At 43.7% G+C, this 27470-nt stretch overlaps 1 protein-coding gene across 1 annotated transcript; it reads right to left on the bottom strand.

Moving 5' to 3' along the window:
- Nucleotides 1-1872: 1872 nt before the first annotated feature.
- LOC121878573 lies at nucleotides 1873-26641 on the bottom strand. The gene is made up of 4 exons (XM_042384911.1): nucleotides 26619-26641; nucleotides 13743-13949; nucleotides 4039-4444; nucleotides 1873-2217 (listed from the first exon to the last, which is right to left on the bottom strand). Exons 1-4 carry the CDS (start codon nucleotides 26639-26641, stop codon nucleotides 1873-1875), a joined length of 981 nt encoding a protein of 326 aa, XP_042240845.1.
- Nucleotides 26642-27470: the final 829 nt, after the last annotated feature.

The raw sequence follows: 27470 nt of genomic DNA on the forward strand, positions 1-27470 counted from the left end.
TATATTGGCTAGCAAGTTGGTGTGGCGTGCCGTGGTGTGGCGTAGCGTGTCGTGGTGTGGCGTGGCATGGCGTGGCGTGGCGTGTCGTGGTGTAGTGTAGTGTGGTATGGCATGGCGTGGCGTGGCGTGGTGTGGTGTGGCGTGGCGCGGCGTATGTTACTGAGAAGTATTAACTTATCTAAAAGTTGCCATACTGATGACTGAGGCCCATAAGGATTGGACTGTAGACTTGTTGGGCAAAAGCCATTCAGGTGGGGACTCTTTAACACGCCACATTAGTCTGTATATATGAACACATTGCAAGCCTCGCCTTGATAGGGATGCGGCGACCATGTGGATATAGCGCTCCCATCTTGTCCCTAGGGTCACTGGATTGCTCCCACGGCATCCCCATTTCACCCGGCTGTGAATGGGTTACCTGACATTACAGGTGAAGAAATGAATGTACTCGAGTGCAGTACCAAGCCATTACTGCCTCTTTTCGTACCGAAAGAAAAAAGGCTTAATTCTACTATGCTGCTCTCAGGTCCTCACACACACACACACATACACACACACACACACACACACACACACACACACACACACACACACACACACACACACACACACACACACACACACACACACTCCAGTCCTCAACAACATTGGAATTACCATCGAATACATAGCATCACGTTGGTGCTCATCCTCTGCCTGCCAGAGTACAGCTGTGGTGTCAGCGGCCATCTCTCACGCTGTTGTCTCCTCCGTGTTTGTGCTGTTTCTCCTTAAACTGTACACCCTAAGAAATAAAAACCACCATTATCAGGTATTCCGTTTCCTTTTCTCCCTTGTGTGGTCTCTCACCCGGAATTTTTCACCGTAGTTAAGCGCCGAGGAAGACATTGGTTCAGGTAATTGGAAGAAACAATGCCCAACATTTCTTTCCTCTTACCTGATTGTTCCGTCTCCTGTGTGATCTCCGAGTTCCTGCGTGTATCTCCTCTCGTGTTTCACTGTAATGACTCTCTCACAAAAGGTTTCTTATTTGGTATATTCCCCATTGTCTTGTTTTGACTACAAATTCCACGAAAGCTGCGTTAATTATCTCCAATGTGTCCTCGGTTATATGTACGGCTGTTGTTTTCTTTCCGAAATTAACTCTGGGAACAAATTCCTTCGTGGGAGACTTGCGACTCTCTCCTCAGACCTCAGACGAGCTACTCCCCTACACAGAACACTCCTGTTGCTGCTACAACTCCTGGAGGCTTATTAAAACTGCGCTTCTTGTTGTGTACAGATATTTGGATATAACTCTTCAGCCTGTAAACCCAAATAACAATGTGACCATCATCTTCTCTCAAGTAAATAATGATAATCTAGGAATTACCTTAAAGAAATATGTTTGATGTAGTGTTTGTTGAAAGAAGTACAGTCGTGTGGTGCTTCCTGGCGGGAGTTTTTTAATAGAGAACTTGTACTGACGTTTGGCTTTTCTTTTCAGGGTTGGTGTGTCGGAAGCGAGTGGACGACTTGGTGAGTGTTGACTGTTTCTGTATAGTAATATCTCTATGTCACCCCTAGTGTTGAGTGAGTAATTTACGTCTATGTTTCTTCCAGTTTCTGTAGACAGCAGTGTAGGAAAGTCTCATTGTCACCTCCAGTTACTACACATAACGTTGACTGTTCCTCTGAATGGTAACGCCTCTTTGTTACTTCTGTTACTCGGAGCTAAATTGACTGTACTGTCTCTTTCCTCTTGGGGCACATTACTTCAGAACAAATGTGGGGTTGTTATCTGGGCGAGGAACTTCACTGGGATTTACGTGTGAGAACAGATGTGATATTATAAACACTGAACTCTGGAGTCTAGCAAGGCTGGCAAGGCTATCAAGGGGAAGAGGTGTGGAGTGCCTGGATCAAGAGTTCAGTTTTAACCATCATGAAGGTGGACTTACACTTTCTTGAGAGTTGCACTTTCTTGAGAGTTGTGCTTTCTTGAGAGTTGCACTTTCTTGAGAGTTGTGCTTTCTTAAGAGTTGTGCTTTCTTGAGAGTTGTGCTTTCTTGAGAGTTGCACTTTCTTAAGAGTTGCACTTTCTTGAGAGTTGCACTTTCTTGAGAGTTGTGCTTTCTTGAGAGTTGTGCTTTCTTGAGAGTTGCACTTTCTTAAGAGTTGCACTTTCTTGAGAGTTGCACTTTCTTGAGAGTTGTGCTTTCTTGAGAGTTGCACTTTCTTGAGAGTTGCGTTTTCTCTTGATAAAACTGATCTTTATGCCGCTATGTATGTTTCTTATGATAATTATGTTAACAAACGTTCATAAAACACTATAATAATTTAGCTTAACATAAGTGGCTGACGCATAACACGACTGGGAGGTATATAGATATTAACAGGCAAGAGATAAAGGCCATAAGGGAAGGTAAAAAACACACTGTCTTGATTAAAGGAGATATTATTAAAACCACAAAGAAATATTAGTCTAAAATGGTAATTTACGACTTTTGGAGAATCAATTTCTATCCACTATACCAATTAAGAATAAGACAAATAGTAAGAGGAAAAAACATAGACCTTGAACTATCTCCATCCTACGAAAGAATGACCCAAATCCTACAATAGAGAGTTGACTCGTTAAGTGGTCAATTACCGTCACAACGTCCATCAAGTTATATATATATATATATATATATATATATATATATATATATATATATATATATATATATATATATATATATATATATATATATATATATATATATATTTATTTATTTATTTATTTATATATAACCTTCTGAGTCCTTCAATTGACATTCTCTCTCGCAGGGAACAAAAGGTTAATTTCTTTCTTCTTCAGTTTAATAATTGTTGAAGATCGACCCAGAGAACAAAAAACAATAGTGATCTCTTTTCTCTCGTGTTACTAGCTTCGCATCTATAAAAATTAGTGATAGCCCGGGGTGAGAGGGAGAGAAGGGGGTAGGGAAGGAGGAGAGAGAAGGAGAGGAGTGGAACAGGGAGGGAAGGGGAGGGGGGAGAGAAGTGGGACAAGGAGAGAGAGAGGAGGTACCCAAAGCTCATTTCTTCCTAAACGCTTCCAATCTAAAGTTAGGAAGAGAGGGAGAGAGAGAGAGAGAGAGAGAGAGAGAGAGAGAGAGAGAGAGAGAGAGAGAGAGAGAGATAGGGATAAAAATCTTATTCCTCAAACTCTCATGTCTTCTTCCCCTTCACTCTTTTCCTCTTTATCCCCCTCGTCCCCTTCCTCCTTTTCGCCCTCTCCCCCTCCTTCCCATTTCCTCCTCCTTCCTTTCCCCTCCTCATCCCCCCTCTCCCTCTTCTTCTCTCCCTCCTCCTTTTGTCTCCTCTTCCTCCTCATCCTATTCTCCCTCCTCATCCCCCCTCTCCCTCCTCATACCCCTCTCACCCTCCTCTTCTCTCCTCTTCCTCTCCTCTTGGCCAGATGATCCAAGATAAGATGTTGGCCTGCGGGGCGTCTAATTGGTCACTTCCGACTCCTCGCTTCCTCTCGTCTCGCTAAGGAGTCTTCCCGTTGGCCGTTAAGGAGTGTTTTTTTATTTTTTTTTTCTCTTCTTTATATTCTTTCTGTCGAATTAAATTTTCTTTCTGATGAAGAAATTGTGCCGCGGGGTGAGGTTAAAAGAGTAGCGGGAGGAGGTCAAGGAGTAGTGGGAAGAGGTCAAGAAGTAGTGGGAGGAGGTCAAGGAGTAGTGGGAAGAGGTCAAGAAGGAGAGGGAGGAGGTCAAGGAGTAGTGGGAAGAGGTCAAGAAGTAGTGGGAGGAGGTCAAGGAGTAGTGGGAAGAGGTCAAGAAGTAGTGGGAGGAGGTCAAGGAGTAGTGGGAAGAGGTCAAGAAGGAGAGGGAGGAGGTCAAGGAGTAGTGGGAAGAGGTCAAGGAGTAGTGGAAGGAGGACAAAGAGTAGGGGGAAGAGGTGAAGGAGTGGCGGGAGTAAGTGAAGGAGTAGCGGGAGGAGGTCAGGGAGTGGCGGGAGGAGGTCAAGTAGTAGTGAGGGAGAGTGACTGTTACAGATGTTTACACCAGAGTGACTGTCATAGATGTTTACACCAGAGTGACTGTCATAGATGTTTACACCAGAGTGACTGTTACAGATGTTTCCACCAGAGTGACTGTCATAGATGTTTACACCAGAGTGACTGTCATAGATGTTTACACCAGAGTGACTGTCATAGATGTTTACACCAGAGTGACTGTCATAGATGTTTACACCAGAGTGACTGTTACAGATGTTTACACCAGAGTGACTGTCATAGATGTTTACACCAGAGTGACTGTCATAGATGTTTACACCAGAGTGACTGTCATAGATGTTTACACCAGAGTGACTGTTACAGATGTTTACACCAGAGTGACTGTCATAGATGTTTACACCAGAGTGACTGTTACAGATGTTTCCACCAGAGTGACTGTCATAGATGTTTAGACTGTGAGAGAGCGTGACTGTTATACATGACAGTGAGGTAAATTGTGTCATTCTCTTTTGTTTTATGTCGTTGTTTAATAATATGAACAGTTTAGTCGCATTCAACGTTCACTGAACACATAGTCATCATATATTTCATATCATTGTTATTAGTTCATCGAAACAATACACTTGTCATTACTGCATCGTTGTTATATTTTTGCAACACAACAAACAATTAAACGAACAATCATCATCGTATTAATTTTCCAAAATATATAAATCCTCAGTGACCATATTGATGATAACTAATACTTCATCAAGGCATAAATTTTAATATCAGGTCATGATAGAGATAATTGGTGTGGACAGAAAGCCTTCAAGTTCTTAGGTATTTCTTGCAGCTGCTCCTTGAGTCTTTCCACTAATTAATGTTTATGGAAGTTCGTCCTTTAAGCTACATACATTCATCGTCCAAGACTTACATAAAATAAATGATTCATCCTGTATATCTTAACAGGGTCATGGAGAAGTAATGTCCAATTATTAATATACTTATAACCCTTTAATATCTGGACATTCTTTCTCGATGACCCTGCGTATAAAAAAAACAAACACGCCAGACCTTACTATTAACCCAACGCACGATTTAAACCTCTGATAGAACTAGAATCCAGGTGATCGCGCTATGATTGGCTCAGATATAACCCGCCCTAGACTAGGTGTGCCAACGTAATAAAATCTATTAAGGTAGCGGAGTTACAGTAGCCATTCCCCATAATCCCGCTATGACCGGCCGGGATCGAGTCCAATCCCTCTGAAATTGGTTTCTGTAGTAAACAATGTTTCTGGGACGATGCTCACTTTCATCGCTTTTATTGTTGTTACTATTTCCTGTAGAGGAGGTCCTGTAGTGTCTGTAGAGGAGGTCCTTTTGAGGTTGTAAAGGAGGTCCTGTTGAGGCTGCAGAGGAGATCCTGTGGAGGCTGTAGAGGAGGTCCTGTTGAGGCTGCAGAGGAGATCCTGTGGAGGCTGTAGAGGAGGTCCTGTTGAGGCTGTAGAGGAGGTCCTGATGAGGCTGTAGAGGAGGTCCTGATGAGGCGATAGAGGAGGTCCTGTGGAGGCTGTACAGGTCTTGTAGTGGCTGTAGAGGAAGGGACTGTGGTGATAGTCTTAATGAACGGGAGAATTATGGATACACCTGGAGACCAGAGATAATGTTCTTTTTGAGGGAGATAAATTTATGGTGGCGCGACAGTGGGTGGATTTATGGTGGTGTGACAGTGGATAAAACTTACGTTGGTGCGACAGATGAGTAATTTTAAAAATACTGGTTGACTCAAAAATTTTCTATAAAATCATCATCAAAACCCCTATCACCCCAAAAAAGTACTATGGCGAAGGACGAGTGACGACGGGGAAAGGCAGAGATGATTGTCGGGAGTCTCTACTCACAACTCTGCACATGGGTGGCATAGATAGTCGTTTATGCACTGACATCTAGGCAGCAGTGCAATCCGGTCCAGTCTGTGCGACTGACCAGCCCTTTCGAGGAGCCACTCTGCTCACCCAACATGGGGAGGGGGTTAGAAAAGGTGTCCTAAACATAGCCTGCTTAATTAACCAACCTGACTAGGCAACCGCACCTAGGAAGGTCATCCTTATGCGGTCAAAAACACAATCATAATCACAGATAAAACACAAAAAAACTACACAACCTCTTATGGTCACTGCATGGAATGTTAGGACCCTTCTGAATACTGGCACAAATGAGCATCCTAAAAGAAGAACCACCCTTGTGGCAAAAGAGCTGGCTTGGGATAACATGGACATAGCCGTCATTAGTGAGTCCCGGCTCCCAGACGAGGGTGGACTCACAGAACGGGGTGAAGCTATACCTTCTTCTGGAAGGGTAAGCCTGCTGTGGAGAAAAAAACGCATTTATGGAGTTGGCTTTGTTATATGCGAATGCATCCTACATAGGCTAAATGAAGTACGTGTTGGGAACAACGTGTGCATCATGATGCTCCGAGTCCCACTGAATCACTCACATCATGCCTTCTTCATCAGTGCATAAGCCCCAACACTGGATGCAGACGATGACATCAAGGAGGCCTTTTACACCGACCTCGACAGAGTGCTAACCTCTATCCCTAGAGAAGACAAGGTTGTGCTCCTTGGTGACTTTAATGCCAGAGTTGGCAGAGATGCTGATATTTGGCAGGGAACCATAGGGAGAAATGGACTAGGCAAGTGTAATCCCAACGGCCTACTCCTCCTCAGCAAGTGTGCTGCACACAACCTCACTATTACCATTATCTTGTTTAAGCATACCGGCAAGTTCAAGGGTTCGTGGCAACACCTACGATCCAAACAGTGGCATCTCATTGACTACATTATTGTCAGAGAAAGAGATCGCCGAGGTGTCCTCATCACCAGAGTCATGCGTGGCTCAGACCACTGCGACACTATTCATCGGCTCGTCAAGGTCAAGCTCTCACTTCACGTCGCCCGAAAACGGCGAAGGAAAAAAGCCTCCAGAAGAGGTTTGAACACAAAGCGTTTGGAGGATCTAGCAATAGCACATGCTTTTAGAGAGCACCTCGAACATGGGCTGATAAACAACCCGACAACAAACAACCCAAATCCCAGTGCCGAATTGGGTATTCTCGACACTGTCATGACAAAAATACCTACAGAGAGACCCTCTGCCAAATCGAAAGAATACGCCAGGATTGGTTTGATGAAAATGACCCGGAAATCAATGTAATCGTTGTCGATGATAAACTGCTTTAAGTGATTGACAGAACAACGCTCGGTGTCAGCCCAAAGCTGACATCTTCTCCAAGAAGAAAGCAACTGCCCAGCACGAACTTCGCAGTCTAAAGGACGATTGGTTTAAAAATATATGAAATGCAAAAACTTGCAGATTAACGTAAGATGTGCGAATTTTTCAACTCCACTAAAACATTTTATGGGCCAATCACTCATGGCACAGCTCCCCTCCGCTCATCTGATGGTAACTCCCTAATTAATATGAAGCAGACATCTTTCAGTGCTTGAAAGAGCACTACCATTCACTGCTCAACTGAAACACCGATATGAATGTCCTAACTACCCATCAGGTTCCTCAGCATCCAGAGCTGACCCACCTCAGCTATCCTCCATCCCTGGATGAGGTAGCTACTGCCATCAAACAGATGAAAATAACAAAGCCTCAGGGCCTGATGGAATCCCAGCCGGGGTGTATAAAGCAGGAGGACATCTGCTTACCAGCCGTCTCCACTCTCTCCTGGAGAATAAATGGGAAAGGAAGAAATCCCGCAAGCTCCTAAATACGCCTCCATCGTCAATATTTATAAGAACAAGGGAGACCGGTCAGACTGTGGCAACTTCCATGGAATCTCGCTGCTGACCATAGCTTGCAAGATTATCGCCCGACTCCTTCTAAGCAGACTTTTTCCTGAGGCGGAAAACTTCCAACCAGAACCTCAATGTGAGTTTAAACCATCACGTGACACCACTGACATGATCTTTGCTGCCCGCCAGATACAGGAAAAGTGCAGAGAATAGCATCGTGACCTGAACATGGCCTTCATCGATCTAACCAAGGCCTTCTACTCGGCCAACAGGGAAGCCCTCTAGTGGATCCTCAGCCGTTATGGCTGCCCACCAAAATTCATCGCCATTGTGAGGCAACTCTACGATGGCATGATAGGCAGTGTCCTGCACAATGACACCCAATCTGAGTTCTTCCCCATCTAAACAGGGGTAAAACAAGAATTTGTACTGGTACCAACTCTCTTTTCCATTTTCTTGGCTGCCTTTCTTACTCATGCCATTGCCAGTTTGGCTGAAATTATCTAAAAAGCTGCACGATAGCAGTGGTCCTCCCCACCCTGCTATATAGCAGCAAGACATGGGTCACAAACAGGAGGCACCTCAAGGTACTTGAAAACTTTCACAAACGTAGTCTACTTTCCATCCTCCGAGTTCGCTGTAGGAGCATCGTGGATACAATTATCCATGAACAGCTATGCTGGACTGGGTATGTTACCAGCATGGACGACAGTAGACTGCGTTTGCAGCTACTTTACAGTAAACCTAATGAATATTAAACGTAACGGTGGCGGACAAATGAAAAGGTATAAGGATAGTCTTAAGACAAACCTGAAAAAGTGCCAAATCGACTCTCTCACCTAGGAGATGATTACTCCACACCTTAGCGTTTGGAGGAGCACCACGTGAGAAGGTGTCAATACTTTCTAGTTAGCCCGACTGCATACCGAGGCAGACAAGCGCCAACGCTGTAAAGTCGTTGACGCCTCCTCTCCCGCACTAAATGTAGCGCTCCACATGTGTAACATCTGTGGACGACCCTGCCGGTCACGTATCGGCCTCTCTTCCTACCTCAGAGCACCTCAACGAAGGTGACATCCTTAATAACTCATTTCATTGTATCATAACTGGATGATCGTCATACTCGGTTCCTAGTGACAGCAAGGTAGTAGATTTAGCGTGTGTGTGTGGGGAGTTTAGTTGATTATTTATATACGGTTCAACAGTAAACAATAAATTTTTATAAAGATATTAAGAACCTTTAAATAATTGTCTCTCTTCATAAAAAAAAATCCTAAGGCACTTCTTCCTTCATCTGTTCCTAAGGCAAATTACCCGAAGAATTTATTCCAAGTTCTCAATAAACCAAAGATAAATTTCTTTCAACAATGATGATCGCAGATTATTTTCTTCATTATAAATTTTCCAAGAAAGGCTCGAAATTTGCATAAATCTATCTAATTTATCGACTGTTAGTGCCTTATCAACAATTACGTGACGTCACTTCGCCTTTGTGATGTAGAGTGAAGTTTTTGTTTATGTTTAATGGTTTTGTTTTAATAAGATGAAATTAAGAGATAATGTGAAGGAATTATGATTCCTTCCACTCCTTCCCTTCTTTACGACTCCCCCTCCTTCCTCTTCTTCCCCTCACTCCCTCTTCCACCCCTTCCTACACTTTCCTCCCTTTCACCGCTTTCCTCCTTTTCCACTACCTCCTTTCCTCCCCCTCCACCACCCCTCCCACCCCCTTCCTCTTCTTGATCCCTTCCACCACCTCCCTCCCACTCCTCCCTCCTCTTACTTACACTCCATCACCTCCCTCCTTCCCCTCCCTCCTCTTACCTCCCCTTCACCACATCTCTCCCACCCCTTCCCCTCTTCCAACCCATCCACCACCTCGCTCCCCCTTCCATCCCCTTCCTCCACTCTCCTCCCTTCTCACCCCTCCCTCCTCTTACCTACCCTCCACCACGACCGTCCTTCACCTCCCTAACCTCCCAGTACCCTCTCATCCCCCCCTCCACCACGACCCTCCATCACCTCCCTCACAGTACCCTCTCATCCCCCTCCACCACGACCTCCATCACCTCCCTCACCTCACAGTACCCCTCCCCCCCACTACGACGACCCTCTCAGCCTCCCCCTTCACCACGACCCTCCCTCACCTCACAGTACCCTCTCAGCCTCCCCCTTCACCACGACCCTCCCTCACCTCACAGTACCCTCTCAGCCTCCCCCTTCACCACGACCCTCCCTCACCTCACAGTAACCTCTCACCCTCCCCCTCCACCACGACCCTCCCACACCTCCCAGCACCCTCTCACCCTCCCCCTCCACCACGACCCTCCCACACCTCCCAGTACCCTCTCATCCTCCCCTGGCAGAGTACAGTATAAGACAAAGGTCAGGTCTCATCAACACTCCCGGTATTACGTGGTTTATCTGTCCTAATATTGTCTACACTTTAAAGCTGATGGCACTTACCACAATGATTAATCTCTCTCTCTCTTAGGTGTCTTGCTTTTTTGTTTGTGTGTGTGTGTGTGTGTGTGTGTGAGAGAGAGTAATAATCAAAATAATAATAATAATTAACGGTTTATTGAAAGAGCATGGCAGCCGGAAGGCTGAAAATATACAGTTACATAATTTTGGAATGGGTCTCTTGATTTACAATTAATATACAAGAAACATAAATGATACAAATATGATATATAATAACTGGGTGGGGAGAAGGTCATACTACAGGGCATTTCAACCTAGTGACAGTGCAAAAAGTAAGATTGACTGGCAGTGAATACACTGGTTGATTACAAGTTATTGGTAATTTTTACAATGGTTGGGACTGGGCTGTTCTTACAGCGATCAGTTCGTGCTCGTATGGGCTGGATGCGGTTGTGGTGTAGAACAACAATTCTCGGACGAGGGATCTCAGGTGGTAGTAGGAGCCGGTGTCGAGGATGGTGCAGAAGCTTCTCACCAAATTTACAGATGAGGTCGTGGTGATGGTCAGAGAGAGCCGAGAGGGTCAGTGTGTTGAGCGCTTCTTGATATGTGGAGTAGGAAGGGTGAGAGAATAATCTTGCATGCCCACTTTTGCACTATTTCTATTTGTTTACGTTGTGTGGCATTTAGGGAGGAAGACCAGGTAGGGGAGACATAGGTGAGCTTGGGAAGTATGAATGTTGAGTAAACACTGAGGAGCTCGGGGGCAGGAACTCCGAGGGACTTGAGTAGGCGGAGGAGGTGGAGACGGAAACTGGAGGATTTGACAACTTCACTGACGTTTATTGTCTATGGTGACGCCAAGGAACTTAGTGGAATCTACAACCTGTAGTGTGTTGGGACCAAAAGTAATGGAAGGGGGTGGGACAACGTCGGAGGAGTGGTTGATGTGCATAACCATGGTCTTGGTATGGTTGATGGTGACGTGGTTGTTGTTGATGTTCGTGTGTGTGTGTGTGTGTGTGTGTGTGTGTGTGTGTGTGTGTGTGTGTGTGTGTGTGAACATAACAACGAACTTATGTATAAGTCATTAAAAAAGACCGTGCTACTCGATTCTGAATAAACCCGTTAAATGAGTTGATTGAGAAGCTTCCATCGTACTTTACTCACCTCCCCCCACATACACACAAGGGCACAGAAGTAATCCATGCACACACATGCACACTCACAGGGACATACACACACTCACACGCACACATCACTCTCCTACTTGACCTAATTTGAAACACGTGCGAAAATATAACATTGTAAAACACACTCCACACTTGTAACAGCTGCCTGAGGGACAAGTTGACCACATGACAGGAAGGTAACACTGAGGTACCACTGCCAGGCAACAAGCACTGACGTTTGAATATTAATGACCACTGATTCAACGGGGAGATCGATTTGGTGGTGGGTGAAAGGAGGGGTGAGGTAGGAGGGAAGAGGTGGGTGGAGGGAAGAGGGGTGGAGAGAAGAGAGGGGGAGGGGGTGGAGGGAAGAGGGGGAGTGGAAGGAAGAGGAAGAGGGAGGAGAGATGAAAAAAGAATGAGAGATGAGGGAGGAAGGATGAGGGAGGGGGATGCGGGAGGAGGAATGTGGGAGGAGGGGTAAGGGCGTAGGGAAGAAAGAGGAGATAAGTGTTTTGAGTGATAAAGAAGGAGTGAGTAGGGGTAGGGGGTAGGAGAGAGGAAGGGGTAGAGGGTAGGGAGGAGGAAGAAGTAGGGGGTAGGACAGAGGAAGGGGTAGGGGGTAGGAGGGAGGAAGAAGTAGGGGGCTAGGGAAGAGGAAGGGGTAGGGGGTAGGATAGAGGAAGGGTAGGAGGGAGGAAGGGGTAAGGGGTAGGAGGGAGGAAGGGGTAGGGGGTAGGAGGGAGGAAGGGGTAGGGGGTGAGGTAGTTCTGTATCTTACTGTGTTATTAATGAAGTGGTATCACAGTGCGGTGTCATTAGTGGTGTTATTTAAATAGAAAACAGAAGCACTACTGAGCTCCCAGGGTCCCGTCATAAGGGCGAGCGACCATCAAATGCATTAGGTCTTACTCCACGGCCTGATGAGTCGGGATGTCAGGAGGAACGTCAAGAAGTCAGAGGGAAGGTCAGGATGTCAGGGGAAGGTCAGGATGTAAGAGGGAAAGTCAGAATGTCAGAGGGGAAGGTCAGCAGGTCAAAGGGAAGATTAGGAGTTCAGTGATCTAGTAGGACGTCAGGAAGGAAAGTCGGGTATAAGATATCAGGAAGGAAGGTCGGGTATAAGATGTCAGGAAGGAAGGTCAGGTATAGGATGTCAGGAAGGAAGGTAGGGTATAGGATGTCAGAAAGGAAGATCGGGTGTAGGTTGTCAGGATGGAAGGTCGGGTATAGGATGTCAGGATGGAAGGTCAGGAAGGAAGATCAGGAGTAAGCTAGAGAAAAAGATCCAGAGGTCAGGGGTCGAATAGCACATCACAAGAGGGGAAAGATCGCACCAACCTTAACCCTCCCATACAACAGCTATGATATACAGTTTCATCCTGATCATAAAAATACACAACTATACAAAACCATTTCCTGGCATTACTCCAGCTGGCTCTACCCTGTATTAAGAGATCCTCCTCCTCTCCCTACCCTACCCCTCATCTTTTACCCCCCACCCATCCACCTTTTTTTCCCTCTCATGTTACCGTAATAACAAGAGCTTTCCCTAACATGCTGGATGAACCCTTGTGGTATCTGTGTCTTATAATGGGTTTCTTGTGATAGTATTTGGTTGAATCGAGTTGTTCTTTGTCATTTGTCTTGTCTTGTTTGGTATGTATGTATGTATGTATGTATGTATGTATGTATGTATGTATGTATGTATGTACATGTTTGTATGTATATATGTATTGCGAGCGGACCCGGGATCGATCCTCGGGCAGGCTGAAATTATGGGCAAGTTTCTTTACGCCATTTGCCTCTGTCTACCCAGCAGCAATTGGGAACCTGGATGTTAATCGATTTGCGAATCGTATTCCGGGGTATTGGTTAACCAGTGCGGTTGGCGAGTTGTCCGGTCTTCTCGGACTATTCCTTAACACTGGGTCATGCAGCTCGTTAACTCGGGTGTGGTTGTTGTGTTGGCGACAGCTTCCATTATTATTATGTATGTATGTATGTTTGTATGTATGTATGTATGTATGTATGTATGTTTGTATGTATGCTCTCGCTGGCTCCTAACTCACCCACACATTGTTGCGTGATTTACTTCCTGCTCGGTCTTGTTCCTTCCAGCCACGAATACATAAAACCTCCCAGCATCTTAAATGGCAGTTTCTCATGGCTGACGACACATAACAGCAAATGTCCCGTAATCAAGCTAGGGAATATGACCCTTAAGATATTTAGCGGGATAGACCCTTAGTACAGTTTAAGTCTATATGTTATTATTCATAGCTTATGTAGGTTAACATTAACTTGCTGCAAGTTTTCATAGGCAAGTCAGTGTTCACGTTTTTTGGCAAGGCATCACTATACGCTTCTCTGTGGCCGTCTGTCTTGTGTCTTGAGGCATCCTTGGCGTCTGTCTTGTGTCTTGAGGCATCCTTGGTGTCTGTCTTGTGTCTTAGGGCATCCTTGGCGTCTGTCTTGTGTCTTGAGGCATCCTTGGTGTTTGTCTTGTGTCTTGGGGCATCCTTGGCGTCTATTTTGTGTCTTGAGGCATCCTTGGCGTCTGCCTCGCGTCTTGAGGGATTAATAACGTGTGTCTCATGGCTGGAGGCATCGATAAATTTATCTCCAAGACAACAGAATATGGCGAATGACGTCACCTAATAATCTAGAGGAAAACATTGTAAAAAGTAAAACATCTCAGAAACTCGGTTTGTGTTGTGATGTTTGTTGCCGTGGTGCTTCCTGGGGGACACAGCTGGCATCCCTCCCCCCCACCCGCAAGAGGCACTGACAGCCCTGGCCCTCAGATAAGGGTCACAAGACGGCTAAGGTTTATACATTAACACAGTAACTAGACTCCTGCACCATCATGCCATTTGGTACACATCTCACAGAAAACCTCTTTAATAAATGTTTTATAAAATATTTTATTGTTTTTGTGACAACTAAAAGGATTGTTGCAACTTTTCGAGAACAAATTTGTGGTAAAAGTTGGTCTCTTATGTTATGAAATATGGAATAAGTTTCTTTTGTGTGTTATATGGAACAAGTAATTATTTATCTGTTGTTTACATATTTTTCTGTACTTCAAAAAGTTATACACACTACACCAACTATGACAAATTAACAAAATTAATTTTTCTGCGAATATTCAATTGCTCTTATATAACAAAACATTTATCTCCTATTCCCAACTGTATTACATGTTTGGTGACGTAATATGTGTTCATTACTGTAGCAACTAACCGTGAAGGTAATCTATGTGTCGTACAGTAACACATAATTATCATGGGAGAGTTTGTTTCATGACTGACTCCCGCAACATCTCAAATACCTTCTTACTCCCCCCTACCACAATATCCCCACCCCTCCAGCTCTGCCACAACACTCCCCCCAACTGCACCATAACAATCCCCCAACTGCACCACAACATTCCCCCAACTGCACCACAACACTCCCCAAACTGCACCACAACACTCCCCCAGCTGCACCACAACACTCCCCAACTGCACCACAACATTCCCCAACTGCACTACAACACCCCCCAGCTGCACCACAACACTCCCCAACTGCACCACAACATTTCCCCAACTGCACTACAACACCCCCCAGCTGCACCACAACATTCCCCAACTGCACCACAACATTCCCCCAACTGCACCACACACACTCCCAAACTGCACCACAACACCCCCCAGCTGCACCACAACACTCCCCAACTGCACCACAACATTTCCCCAACTGCACTACACAACACTCCCAGCTGCACCACAACACTCCCCAAACTGCACCAAAACACTCCCCCAACTGCACCAAAACACTCCCCCAACTGCACCACAACACTCCCCCAACTACACCACAATACTCCCCCAGCTTCACCACAGCATTACACATCTCCTTTATCGTACACCGATATGCTGGTGATCTGAGCTGTGCCAGGTAAACAGTATAGCACATGACTGGAGTCCGACAACACATCACTCACAAGTTCACTACACAATAGGAAAAATATTGTTCAACTTTGGTATGGAAATGTGGCGTTGAATGTAGTAGTGGTCGCCCCTGCCTGTAGGATAATGGCGTGCTTTTGATACCCTACTGGAATAAAGGCGTCTATATTTCACTCTCACGGAAATAAAGTACCCCCTTGGAAATAAAGTACCCCCTCACGGAAATAAAGTACCCCATCATGGAAATAAAGTGCTCCTCGGGGAAATAAAGTACCCCTCATAGAAGTAAAGTACCCCCTCTCGGAAATAAAGTACCCCAGCGTGGAAATAAGGTGGCCCTAGGGGAAATAAAGTACCCCTCACGGAAATAAAGTACCCCCTCATGGATATAAAGTACCTCATCATGGAAATATAGTGCCCTCTTTTGGAAATAAAGTTCCCCCACAGAAATAAAGTACCCTTCGTGGAAACAAAGTACCCCTAGTGGAAATAAAGTATCCTCATGGAAATAAAGTACCCCCTCATGGAAATAAAATACCCCCTCATGAAAATAAAGTACCCCTCATGGAAGTAAAGTACCCTCTCATGGAAATAAAGTATTCCTCGTGGAAATAAAGTACCCCCGTGGAAATAAAGTACCCATCATGGAAACATAGTACCCCCTCTTGGAAATAAAGTACCCTCTTATGTAAATAAAGTACCCCCTTCATGGAAATAAAGTACCCCCTCGTAAAAATAAAGTACCCCTCGTGGAAATAAAGTACCCCTCGTGGAAATAAAGTACCCCTTATGGAAATAAAGTACCTTCTCATGGAATTCAAGTACCCCTCATGGAAATAAAGTACCCCTCGTGGAAATAAAGTACCCTCATGGAAATAAAGTAACCCTTCACGGAATTAAAGTACCCTCTTATGGAAAAAAGTACTCATGTGCATCATTTGCGACCAATCACGTTTATTCAGTACCCATCACAGATTAAAACTCGTAAACCAATGAAATTCAGCTGCGAGTCTCTGATACAAACAGTGATTAAATATAAAGATGAATAAATAATATTGCACTGCACCTGACCGCCCTCATTTCCCCATCTGTAAAGTCAGGTATCCGGTCACAGTGGGGGTTTTGTGTCCAGGTCGGGAGCCAGTGAACTTTAGGGTAGGATATGAGTGTTGTATCCTCTAGGCCACTGCACCCTATGTAATGTACTTTAGTTGAATGTTAAGCTATGTCCTGCTAACGTGTCAATATGTTATACGTAAACTCAGTTGAACTCAGCAGTGTATCCTAGTGCAGCCAGCGTGAGGCACCCCAAGCTTCCGTCTTCCTTCTTTCCTATTCTTCCTCCTACTCCTCTTCTTACTCCTCCTCCTGCTCCTTCTCGTCCTCTTCCTCGTCCTCTCCTTCTCTTCCTCTTCTTCCTTCTCCCTACTCCTCCTAGAACAAGAATGTTGACTGACTCTTTGTTCCTCACCCTCGCACACACACTCCTGCCTGATACGATAAAAGCTACCGAAGTCATTAGTTGTTGTCAGTTGTGGTAATTACTTTTGGGGGAACTTGACCAGGCGAGAACCATCCGCTCTTCTCTCCCGTTGTTACGTCTCTTAAAATGTTGATTGTCTTAATGACCATAATGCATAATAAATATGGGTGAGGTGAAGGGGTGAGTGACGCCCCGGGATCATGTCACTCACTCATGTCTCTAATACGCCTCATGGGGAGAGAGAGAGAGTCGTGTATTATGAGGTGGTTGAGGTAACGGATAATGCTTCAGCTCAACCATGGGAATTATTCTCATAAGCTGCATTATTACAGGTGAGAATTACAGGTAAAGGGCAACAGGTGTGTGGGACACAGACCATGTATAAACCAGTGATAATAATAATAATAATAATAATAATAATAATAATAATAATAATAATAATAATAATAATAATAATAATAATGACAATAATAATAATAATAATAATAATAATAATAATAGCATTTTAATAATATCCAAATTAATAGAATAAATTATTTCCATCTTTTAACTTTTGTTCTTAATTAAGTTTCTTCTCTGTTTACTTTCTCTCTCCTTTTCCTCATTATCCTGCCCTTTCTCTGTCTGTCCCACACTCCATCCCTTTCTCTTACTCCTTCACAATTTATCCACTCGTTTCTCTCTGTCTGTCTGAGTGTCTGGCTCGTTTCCCTCCTCCCTCATTCCCTCTATTTATCATACCATCTCTCTCTCTCTCACACACATAAACACAATTTGATATGACATTAGTATTATCTACGTAAACATCATAACACAGTCTCTTATCTTTGTCGAGCTGTGAAAAATGCAAAACTCAATTAACTTAAATTAAGGTGTGATACTTTTGTTATGAAAATGACGAAACAATTTACTCTGTCGTGTTTGTTGTTTTTGTTGGCGCAAACAAATAAAATCTCCCTTACATACATACATACATACATACATACATACATACATACATACATACATACATACATACATACATACATACATACATACTGTACAGACAAAGACAGACTTTGAACTACTATAAAACAAAATCTGTCAGAAGCGTATATATACAGTACCGTGGTAAAACAAGTGTGCACAAATTGCTTTATTTTTATTTTACAAGATTTCGTTATCAATACACCCTAAACGTCATATGTAATATTATGTACTGTAAGTTCAACATATTTACTACTCTGTAAACCCGGGGTGTTATGACTGTTAGCTGTATCTTACTGTATTTATGTATTTACACTGATGTGAGGAATGAAATAGTATTACTGTAACTAGGATTGTCTCGTTCTATTGAAATTGTTGCCTTAATTGATATATAATATGTGGGGTATTGTTGTATAACTGAATAATATATAGACTAAAACTCACCGTATTAATTCATGAACTAAAATTATTCCCGTATACAACAGTATAAATAATATCCCCGTATAATACACTCACATACATAGTAATTTCCCTCTCCCTTATAAACCAGTCGTGTGAAAGGTGATTTTCCTCTGTGATATTAAGCCCGAGTCTTTTATATAACACAGTGTGGACGCTCGTGAACAAGACAGGCGCCGCTGGTCACTCATCCACAAATTCCACCTCCTTTTGGTCGTATAATGAAATGGTGTACACAAAATTACGACTCGGGCTTTGTAAGTGTGTGGGGGGTGTACGTGTGTGTGTGTGTACGTGTGTGTGTGTGTGTGTGTGTGTACCAATTGACAGCGAGGATGTGCATATGGATATGTTGCGTTATTGTTTATATTACAGACATGTGGTGAGAGAGAGAGAGAGAGAGAGAGAGAGAGAGAGAGAGAGAGAGAGAGAGAGAGAGAGAGAGAGAGAGAGAGAGAGAGAGAGAGAGCAATCTGATAACAAAATTCATTTTCTTTGTTCTCATAATAACTAACCTGAAGTTATCCGAGGAGGAACCTGCCGCATGAATATTCACACAGGTAATGACCAGGTGAGATCATGAAGGTAAGGCCACCTGTGTGTGAGAGAGGAAGACGCAAGGAGTTAATTATGATTTATTCTACCTGGTGTTAGAGAGGTCATTCCTTCATGGTAGGTCAGGTGAAGGTTAGGTTAGGGTAAGTTAGGTTAAGTCAGGGTAAGTTAGGTTAGGCTAGGTTAAGTTTGGGTAAATTAGGTTAGGCTAGGTTAAGTTAGGTTAAGTTAGGTTAGGTTAGGGTAAGTTAGGTTAGGTTAGAGTAAATTAGGTTAAGTTAAGGTAAGTTAGGTTAGGTTAGAGTAAGTTAGGGTTAGTTAGGTTAGGTTAGGATAAGTTAGGTTAGATAAGGATTATAAATGGTTATTAATCTTGGTAATAAACCTTTTGGAACACCTTTGTAAAAACTCTTACGACGATCTTATTAGAATTATAGAAGGGTGCTGAGAAAATATTGTATTACAATAATTTTTTATTTAATGCACCTTTTTCCCTTATTGTTTCCTCTAAATATTTTATTAATATAGAAAACACGTATCTTGTCTGTCCCATTAAGGTTCAAACTTTCGAAGATTTTTTTTATACATTCCAAAGTCTTATAATAATAAGTGTTATTAGATCTAAAGTGACGTGATATATGTAGAGTAAAACCCATTACTTTCCCGCAGTAATAATTTCCACATTGTTCTTCCCCTTCCTGTTGTACAAACACAAACAAATTATCCTCCACCTTACCTCACCCTCGTCGCTCATTCCTGACCAATGAGTCCAGAATCTGATCTTAAGCTTCATTGTTTTACCTCCAATTAGTCTTTCTCACCCCCAGCACGTTCATTTCATCTTGCTGCCACACCACCACCACATATGTTATGCTCTCAGTCTTCGTTATTACTCTCGTGTTTACTTCCAGCGCTGTACTAATTAACTTTGCCGCCTCACCTGTGATAATAATATTCTCTCCCTGGGCCAGAGTGAGACACACACACACACACACACAAACACACTAAACTTATACACTTACTGTGAGATGTGCTTCTACTAAATTTTGGTAACTTTCACACACACGCTCTAGGTTTGACCTTTGCTTGACCCAACAACGGCTGGTCAACAACCCCGTCGTCAACCCAGTCACATTAATCGTATGATTTTCCACTTTTCATTACAACTGGAAACGTAATTTAGAACTGATCGAGTTTTGTTTGCCAAGTTCATCTCCTTGCTGTTTGTGTTATGGTCGGTTGTAGTAATTCATCATTGTATCAGAAAAAAAAAACCTCGAGCCTGTTTTTATCTAATATCGTTTGAGGTGAGGTGTGAGGTGTGCCGACCAAAAAAATCATCGTGCGTCAGTCATCGATGTTACACAGCAGTATGCAGGCACAGAGCAGGTGCGACTCAGATTTTGCCACACATACACACAACCACGAGGGCTAATCTACTGAGCACCCACTAAGATCTGCATAAAGCGAATCTCAAGGTATTATTGGCGCCCAAAAGAGAAACAAGAGTTCACGAATACCTTCCCACATTTATAAGTGATGATACTTTAGGTGTCGTTTATTTCAGTAACAGAGAATGACTGGTAGATGACTGCTGATAGTGGTGATTCCTTGTTCATTAATTTTAGCTAAACTTCGAGTAACACGTGGTAGGTCCCTAAAATGTTTAATGTGAAAGAAGGGATACTTGATCATGAAGCGACGACATGATGGAGACGTGTTGGAGGAGGTGCTGGGACAATCCTATAGTCTAGACTCTGGTGGGGAAATTCAGGTGAGTTGACGCGTTCGCATGTAGAGTTTACAGGTCAAGGTGATGGTTGTCGATTTATTCCCAACAGCAGCGATAGTCTAAGCACAGGCGTAAAGATTTCCCGTAGTAGCTATTAGCGTAACCAAAAATTGAGTCGTGCAGCTTCCAGGTATCTAAGATTCGACCAGAGTTGTCAAAGGTTGAGCGATTTGAGGCCTATGTATCACGTTTGAGATGGTTGATTCCTCGGCGAGACGAGATTAGATCCAAAGGAAATTGACACGGAAGATATCAGCCAGTTCCATCAAGCTTGGCTACAGCAGCGTTAGTATGTTTGATGAGGAAGAAAAGAGTGAGGTAAGGGGTCGAGGGAGGGGAGGGAGGCGCGAAACCATTTATGTTTTCGTTAATGATAAGGAGACGCACCGGTTCAAGCAAGTGTAGGCAGCGCCCTCACAAACACCCGCTAGTATGGCAAAACTCACAGTGTCATGAACCCTTGAGTACCCGAGTGCCTGGTGCTCTAGGGACTCACAACACAGTGCCAAATCCCCCAGAGTGTCAACATTGTCATTGCAATAGACAAGGAATAGAAGGTGTGTGGCATCGTTAAAGGAGTGACGGTGTCGTAACTCTGGTGAGGTGGATGAGTATGAGAGTGTAGCCAAGCTGGTCGTTTCTGGGTCGAGGGAGAGTGTTGATGGTAGTAGTAACAGCTGGGGAGGAGGAGTGTGCTTGGGCTGTTAAGGTATCTTGCTCAGGTGACTAATTCAGTGGGTTCAAGGGGTTACGATATCGTATTCAATATGGTTAAGGCATCATACTGAAGGGGTACCGTTGAGACATCATTCTCAAGTTAGTTAAGGCATCATACTCAACGAGCTAATTCATCATACTCGAGGGATTAAGGCATCATACTTAGGGGGTTAAGGCATCATACTCAGGGGGTTAAGCCGTCATACTCAGAGGGTTAGGGCATCATACTCAGGGGATTACAACCAATGTCAACGAAAAGTTATAATAGCGCACAATATTCACTAGTTCCTTTTATCTTATGTCTTCATTTTTGCGTTTCTGTTTTGGGTGTGAGTGTGTGAGTGTCAATGTCAGTGTGCGGGTGTGAGTGTGAGTGTGAGTGCGTGTGAGTGTGAGTTTGTAGGTGTGAGTGTTAGTGTGTGAGGGTAAGTGTGAGTGTGAGAGTGAGTTTGTGAGTGTGTGTGTCAATGTCAGTGAGTGAGTGTGAGTGTAGGTGTGAGAGTGAGTTTGTGAGTGTGTGAGTGTCAATGACAGTGTGTGAGTGTCAATGACAGTGTGTGAATATCAGCGTCAGTGTGTGTGTGTGAGTGCCAGTGTCAATGTCAGTGTTAGTGTGTGAGTGTGAGGTTCGCTGCCTGTAACTCGTGTTGTTATGTAAAAGAAAACGGAACAAAAAACTAACCCACTGCCCCGGTTGGACAGTTAGTGTAATTACTGTATATGGCGGTGCAGGCCGGGTGGGCAGCTAATCCCTAATCACGCTCCTCCATAAGCGTAAGATAATCCTGAATGACTTTGTCGTAAATCTTAGTGACTGCTGAGATTACTGTTGTGTCCGAGGGAATCAGCGCAGATGAATGAGAATTACCTGAGGATCAAATGGAATTAAAACAAGAAATGAAAAAAAAGTAACAAAACCACACGTATGTAACAATGTAATATTTACTTTTCTCTCTTCTATGGAATGGTGATAATTGGAGGTGCATCAGTTACCGCTATGAATACCTGTCCAGGTTGACTCACTGACAATGATTCACTCACTTACTCAATCATTTAGAGAACTTTTTGCTAAGCTGTGACTTATCATGTTTATACTGTACAAGCAGTATGGTTAAGTTGCTGCCAGATGCATGATGTTTACTGCAGTGATACTCCCTATTTTGCTTCACATTTTAACCTTCATTATACAAACAAATTATTCTATTAATATTCTAAGACTAGTCGCTTCATCACTACAGCTACAGGAAATAAGAAATAATCATCTACCAGTACGATATGCTCAGCATATGGTTCCTCTGCCTGACGCTCGTATACAGTACAATGGTGTGTGTGAGCGAGTACGTGCTGGCGCTGACGCAGCTTATAATCTGATCTTGGTAGATTATAAAGGTGTTCCTCGGTGGTTTATCATTGTTTCTTTAGCAAAATACGAGTAACACAAGAACATCCTGGGCATATGTTTCTATACTGTGTTGGTGGTGACAGTGTTAGGAGGACATTACTAACTTGTTCAGTGTGTCGGCGACCTTTGGTGCTCACATAACAGCCTCCAACACCCACAACAACTACACGGGAACAGTGACCACCGGGACAGAACTCACAATAACGAACACCAACACTCACAACAACACACCACCCCAACTTGCGCACAAACTCGGCTCGAGGACGTACAGGTCGAGCTAGTTTTACACTACATTTCGCTAATTGGATTCTCAGTTAACGAACTGTAATGGCAGTTCCGACTCAGAGAGGATAACTCGCAGAGTGAGGAGGACTTCCTGTAATATCACGAGATGTACGGCTCAGTTTATTTCAAGTCTGGGTGATGCAGTGTGAGTGTCGTGATATTAGGTGACCGTGTCCTCTATTGCCTCAAGTATGGTTCTGCTTTTCGTTTCATATTTTGCATGTGGTTAATTTTTTTTTCATTATAAAAAACCCACAGAGTTTTCACTGCCTTCACTATCAAATACAGACCAGAGTTTTCACTGTCGGCTGGGTGTCAGGTAATAACGTGTTAATGAGGCAATGGGGCAATAGTCCAGATATTATTCACTAAGCTCTTGACACTACCTTACTTGGGGTATAAAGTCGAGTGTATTGTGTCAATCCTTAATCCCTGGGCGGTAACACAAGCTGGTGTACGAGTATAGTGTAGTGTAGTGGTGCAGTGTGTGTGTGTGTGTGTGTGTGTGTGTGTGTGTGTGTGTGTGTGTGAGTGTAATAATCAAAATAATAGTAATAAACGGTTTATTAATAGAGTTGCAGCCGGTGGCTGAGAATATACAACTTACATGTGATGTAGACATAAAATACGTTCAATACATTTACAGGGCTGTACAGTACATAAATCAGGAGCTGTTTATTATTTTAACAATAGATGGGATGGTGCTATTCTTATATCTATCAGTGCGGGCTCTTATGGGCGGAATTTTGTTGTAGTGGCGAACTGTGTGTGTGTGTGTGTAATAATAATAATAATAATAATTAACGGTTTATTGAAAGAGCTTGGCAGCCAGAAGGCTGAAAATATACAGTTACATATTTGGGGAATGGGTTACGAATTACAAATAATACACAAGTGACATAAGTGACACAAATAAGACATATAGTAACTTAGATGGGGATCAGCTCAAACTACAGTTCATTTCAACATAGTGACAGTGTAGGGAGCAGTGTTTACTGGGAGTGAATACACTGATTTATTACATGTTATTGATAATTTTTACAATGGTTGGGACTGGGCTGTTCTTATAGCGATCAGTTCGTGCACGTATGGGCTGGATGCGGTTGTGGTGTCGAACAGCAATTCTCGGACAGGGGATCTCAGGTGGTAGTAGGGGCCGGTGTCGGGGATGGTGTAGAAGCTTCTTACCAAATTTGCAGATGAGGCCGTGGTGATGGTCAGTGAGAGTCGAAAGGGTCAGTGTGTTGAGCGCTTCTTGATATGTGGAGTAGGAAGGGGAGAGAATAATCTTGCATGTGTGTGTGTGTGTGTGTGTGTGTGTGTGTGTGTGTGTGTGTGTGTGTGTGTGTAATTAACGGTTTATTGAGCAAGTCAAGCAGCCCGAAGGCTGAAAATATACATTGGACAAAAATAACTTATTACATACAAAGACATGAGGTGGGTGGGTCGTTTAACAAAGCTTTCGTTATTGAAAGAAGAAGGAACATGAATTAAACATACAAATTATTATAGTTTATAGTTGATGGCCCGGGCCTGGGCTGGTCATGGGGACACCGAGTGGTGTGGTGTTCACGTGGTGTAGTAACTCGTCCCCGGGTGTTGATACGAAGGACCTCACGTGGTCATGGAGACATCGGGTGGCGTGGTGTTCACATGGTGTAGTAACTCGTCTGTAGGTGTTGATATGAAGGACTTCACGTGGTCATGGGGACACCGTGTGGTGTGGTGTTCACGTGGTGGAGTAACTCGTCCTCGGGTGTTGAAATGAAGGACCTCACGTGGTCATGGAGACACCGTGTGGTGTGGGGTGGTGTCACAGTACCTCACTCTCTCTGTTGGGTGATGTGTTATCTCGTAGTCAGGTGCACAACCGGCCCTCTGTTGTTCCCAGGGTGGACGTTTAACACCGTCTGGCCAAAGGATGGTTCTCAGGGGTGCTTATCTCACTGGTGGGTCACGGCTCTCACTGGTACTGTCTAGTGCTGAATTCACAGGCTTACATACTGTTCATCACTGTTCAACACTGGTCCCACTTCTTTCCGAAACGAAATTGTCACTTTTGATTATGTAGATATCCAGGTGGTGAAGATGGGTCGAGGAGAGAGAATTCAGGGATGGGCCGACATGGCCAAGGGGGAGGGGGGCCTCTGCTCAGCAGGAGGAGCGCTAGAATAGGTCTTTACCCTACGGTGGTCAAGGATGTAGTGTGTGTAATAATAATAATAATAATAAACGGTTTATTAATAGAGGTGCAGCTGGTGGCTGAAAATATACAGACTTACATTTGATTTAGACATAATGATATAATATGCATTGAATACATTTACAGGGCTGTACAGTACATAAATCAGGAGTTGTTTATCATTTTAACAATAGATGGGATGGTGCTGTTCTTATATCTATCGGTGCGGGCTCTTATGGGCTGAATTTTGTTGTAGTGGCGGACTGCGCGAGTTGGGTGGGGGGCTGCAGGTGGCAGGAGGTGGCGATGGCGAGGGTGGTGCAGTAGTCCACTGCCAAACCTTTCCAGTGCTTGGTGGTGGAGGTCACTGTGTTTGTGTGTGTGTGTGTGTGTGTGTGTGTGTGTGTGTGTGTGTGTGTGATAGCGACTATGTTATTGCTTCTCCGTGCAGCTTCTCAGGAGGAGGATACAGTGCACATGTGATAATTATTTCTAGTTAATTAAAAGCATTGACATTATTACTGACCTTTTGAGCATGATTAATTAACCCCTTGAGTGCTATGCATTAACCCCTTGAATACTATTAATTAACCCTTGAGTACGATGAATTAGCCCTTTGAGTCTGATGAATTAACCCCTTGAGTGCTATGCATTAACCCCTTGAGTACTATTAATTAACCCTTGAGTACGATGAATTAGCCCTTTGAGTCTGATGAATTAACCCCTTGAGTAAGATGAATTAACCCCTTTATTACGATGAATTAGCCCTTTGAGTCTGATGAATTAACCCCTTGAGTACGAGGAATTAACCTCTTGATTACGATGAATTAGCCCCTTGAGTACGATGAATTAACCCCTTTATTACGATGAATTAGCCCCTTGAGTACGATGAATTAACCCCATTATTACGATGAATTAGCCCCTTGAGTACGATGAATTAGCCCCTTGAGCACGATGAATTAAACCCTTGAGTACGATGAATTAGCCCCTTGAGTACGATGAATTAGCCCCTTGAGTACGATGAATTAAACCCTTGAGTACTATGAATTAGCCCCTTGAGTACGATGAATTAGCCCCTTGAGTACGATGAATTAAACCCTTGAGTACGATGAATTAGCCCCTTAATTACGATGAATCAGCCTCTTGAGTACGATGAATTAACCCCTTGAGTACGATGAATTAGCCCCTTGAGTACGATGAATTAAACCCTTGAGTACGATGAATTAGCCCCTTAATTACGATGAATCAGCCTCTTGAGTACGATGAATTAACCCCTTGAGTACGATGAATTAGCCCCTTGAGTACGATGAATTAGCCCCTTGAGTACGATGAATTAACTTCTTAGGTTCCCCATCACTTGTGTCTCTCATCATTGACACACATTATTACTGAAGCCAAGAAGAAGGTATTGAAACGTATGAGAACAGCGAAGTAAGAGAGAGTTCTCACATTCCTGGTATACTGACGTCCATCGCGCCCTGAAGCTCTGCTACCTTGGTGATGAACGTAAAGAATCATAGTAAAAGTTTTAAATAATTTCTTATCAACTGTAGTAAAAAATGACCAACCCGATTTTGTCAACAAATTAATGACACTGTGGATGGCATCAGAGATCAACTCGATTTCCTGATTGGTGATTGGTTGTCTGAACAACTGGCTAGCCAATCAGCGCTTTTGTTTATCTCGGTTCTTTGATGTTCGCGTTCGATTCCGAGAGAAAAAAATCTTTGGTCATTAATTTATTGTTCAACTCTCGTAAACATTGAATTTATATACCATTCGCAATATAACGTCAAGAGAAAGAGAGTTTAAAAATGTTAGCACACTAGTAAATACTTTTCATCATGGTATATGTTCGTTTCTGCAGACCAAAAATTTCACAGCGTGGAATATTACTGGGCTGATGCTTAGGTAGACTGTGTATGTGATGCTGTTTGCTGCATATTCTGTTTCTCAGGCATAATTGGCAACCTGGTGTCAGCTACCTCTGTGTGTGTGTGTGTGTGTGTGTGAGAGAGAGAGAGAGAGAGAGAGAGAGTGGAGGTAGGGAGAGTTAGGAGAAGCAAGGGTGGAGGTGGAGGGAGATGGAAGGGGCAAGGAGTTAGGGGAGGCAAAGGGGCTAAGGGGAGGTAGAGGGAAGGGAGAGGGTAGGAGTTGGGGAGGTAGGGGAATGAGTGAAGTGTAGGAGTTAGGGAAAATAGGAGGTGGGGAGAGGGTAGAAGTTGGGGAGGTAGGAGGTGGGGAGGGGGAAGGAGTGAGGGAGGTAGGGGGAGGTAGAGATTGAGAGTATGAGTGATGGTT

The sequence above is a fragment of the Homarus americanus genome, unplaced genomic scaffold (assembly GCF_018991925.1).
Source record: "Homarus americanus isolate GMGI-L3 unplaced genomic scaffold, GMGI_Hamer_2.0 scaffold55743, whole genome shotgun sequence".
In the NCBI taxonomy this organism is placed as follows: domain Eukaryota; kingdom Metazoa; phylum Arthropoda; class Malacostraca; order Decapoda; family Nephropidae; genus Homarus; species Homarus americanus.

Coding starts and splice junctions, on each gene's coding strand:
- LOC121878573 (XM_042384911.1), bottom strand. CDS start 26,641: ATGGACGTCAGTATACCAGGAAT. Junction 13,950..26,618: donor GACGTCAGTATACCAGGAAT/GTGAGAACTCTC, acceptor TAATCCCTCAAG/ACGCGAGGCAGACGCCAAGG. Junction 4,445..13,742: donor ACAGACGGCCACAGAGAAGC/GTATAGTGATGC, acceptor GCTCTCTCACAG/TCTAAACATCTATGACAGTC.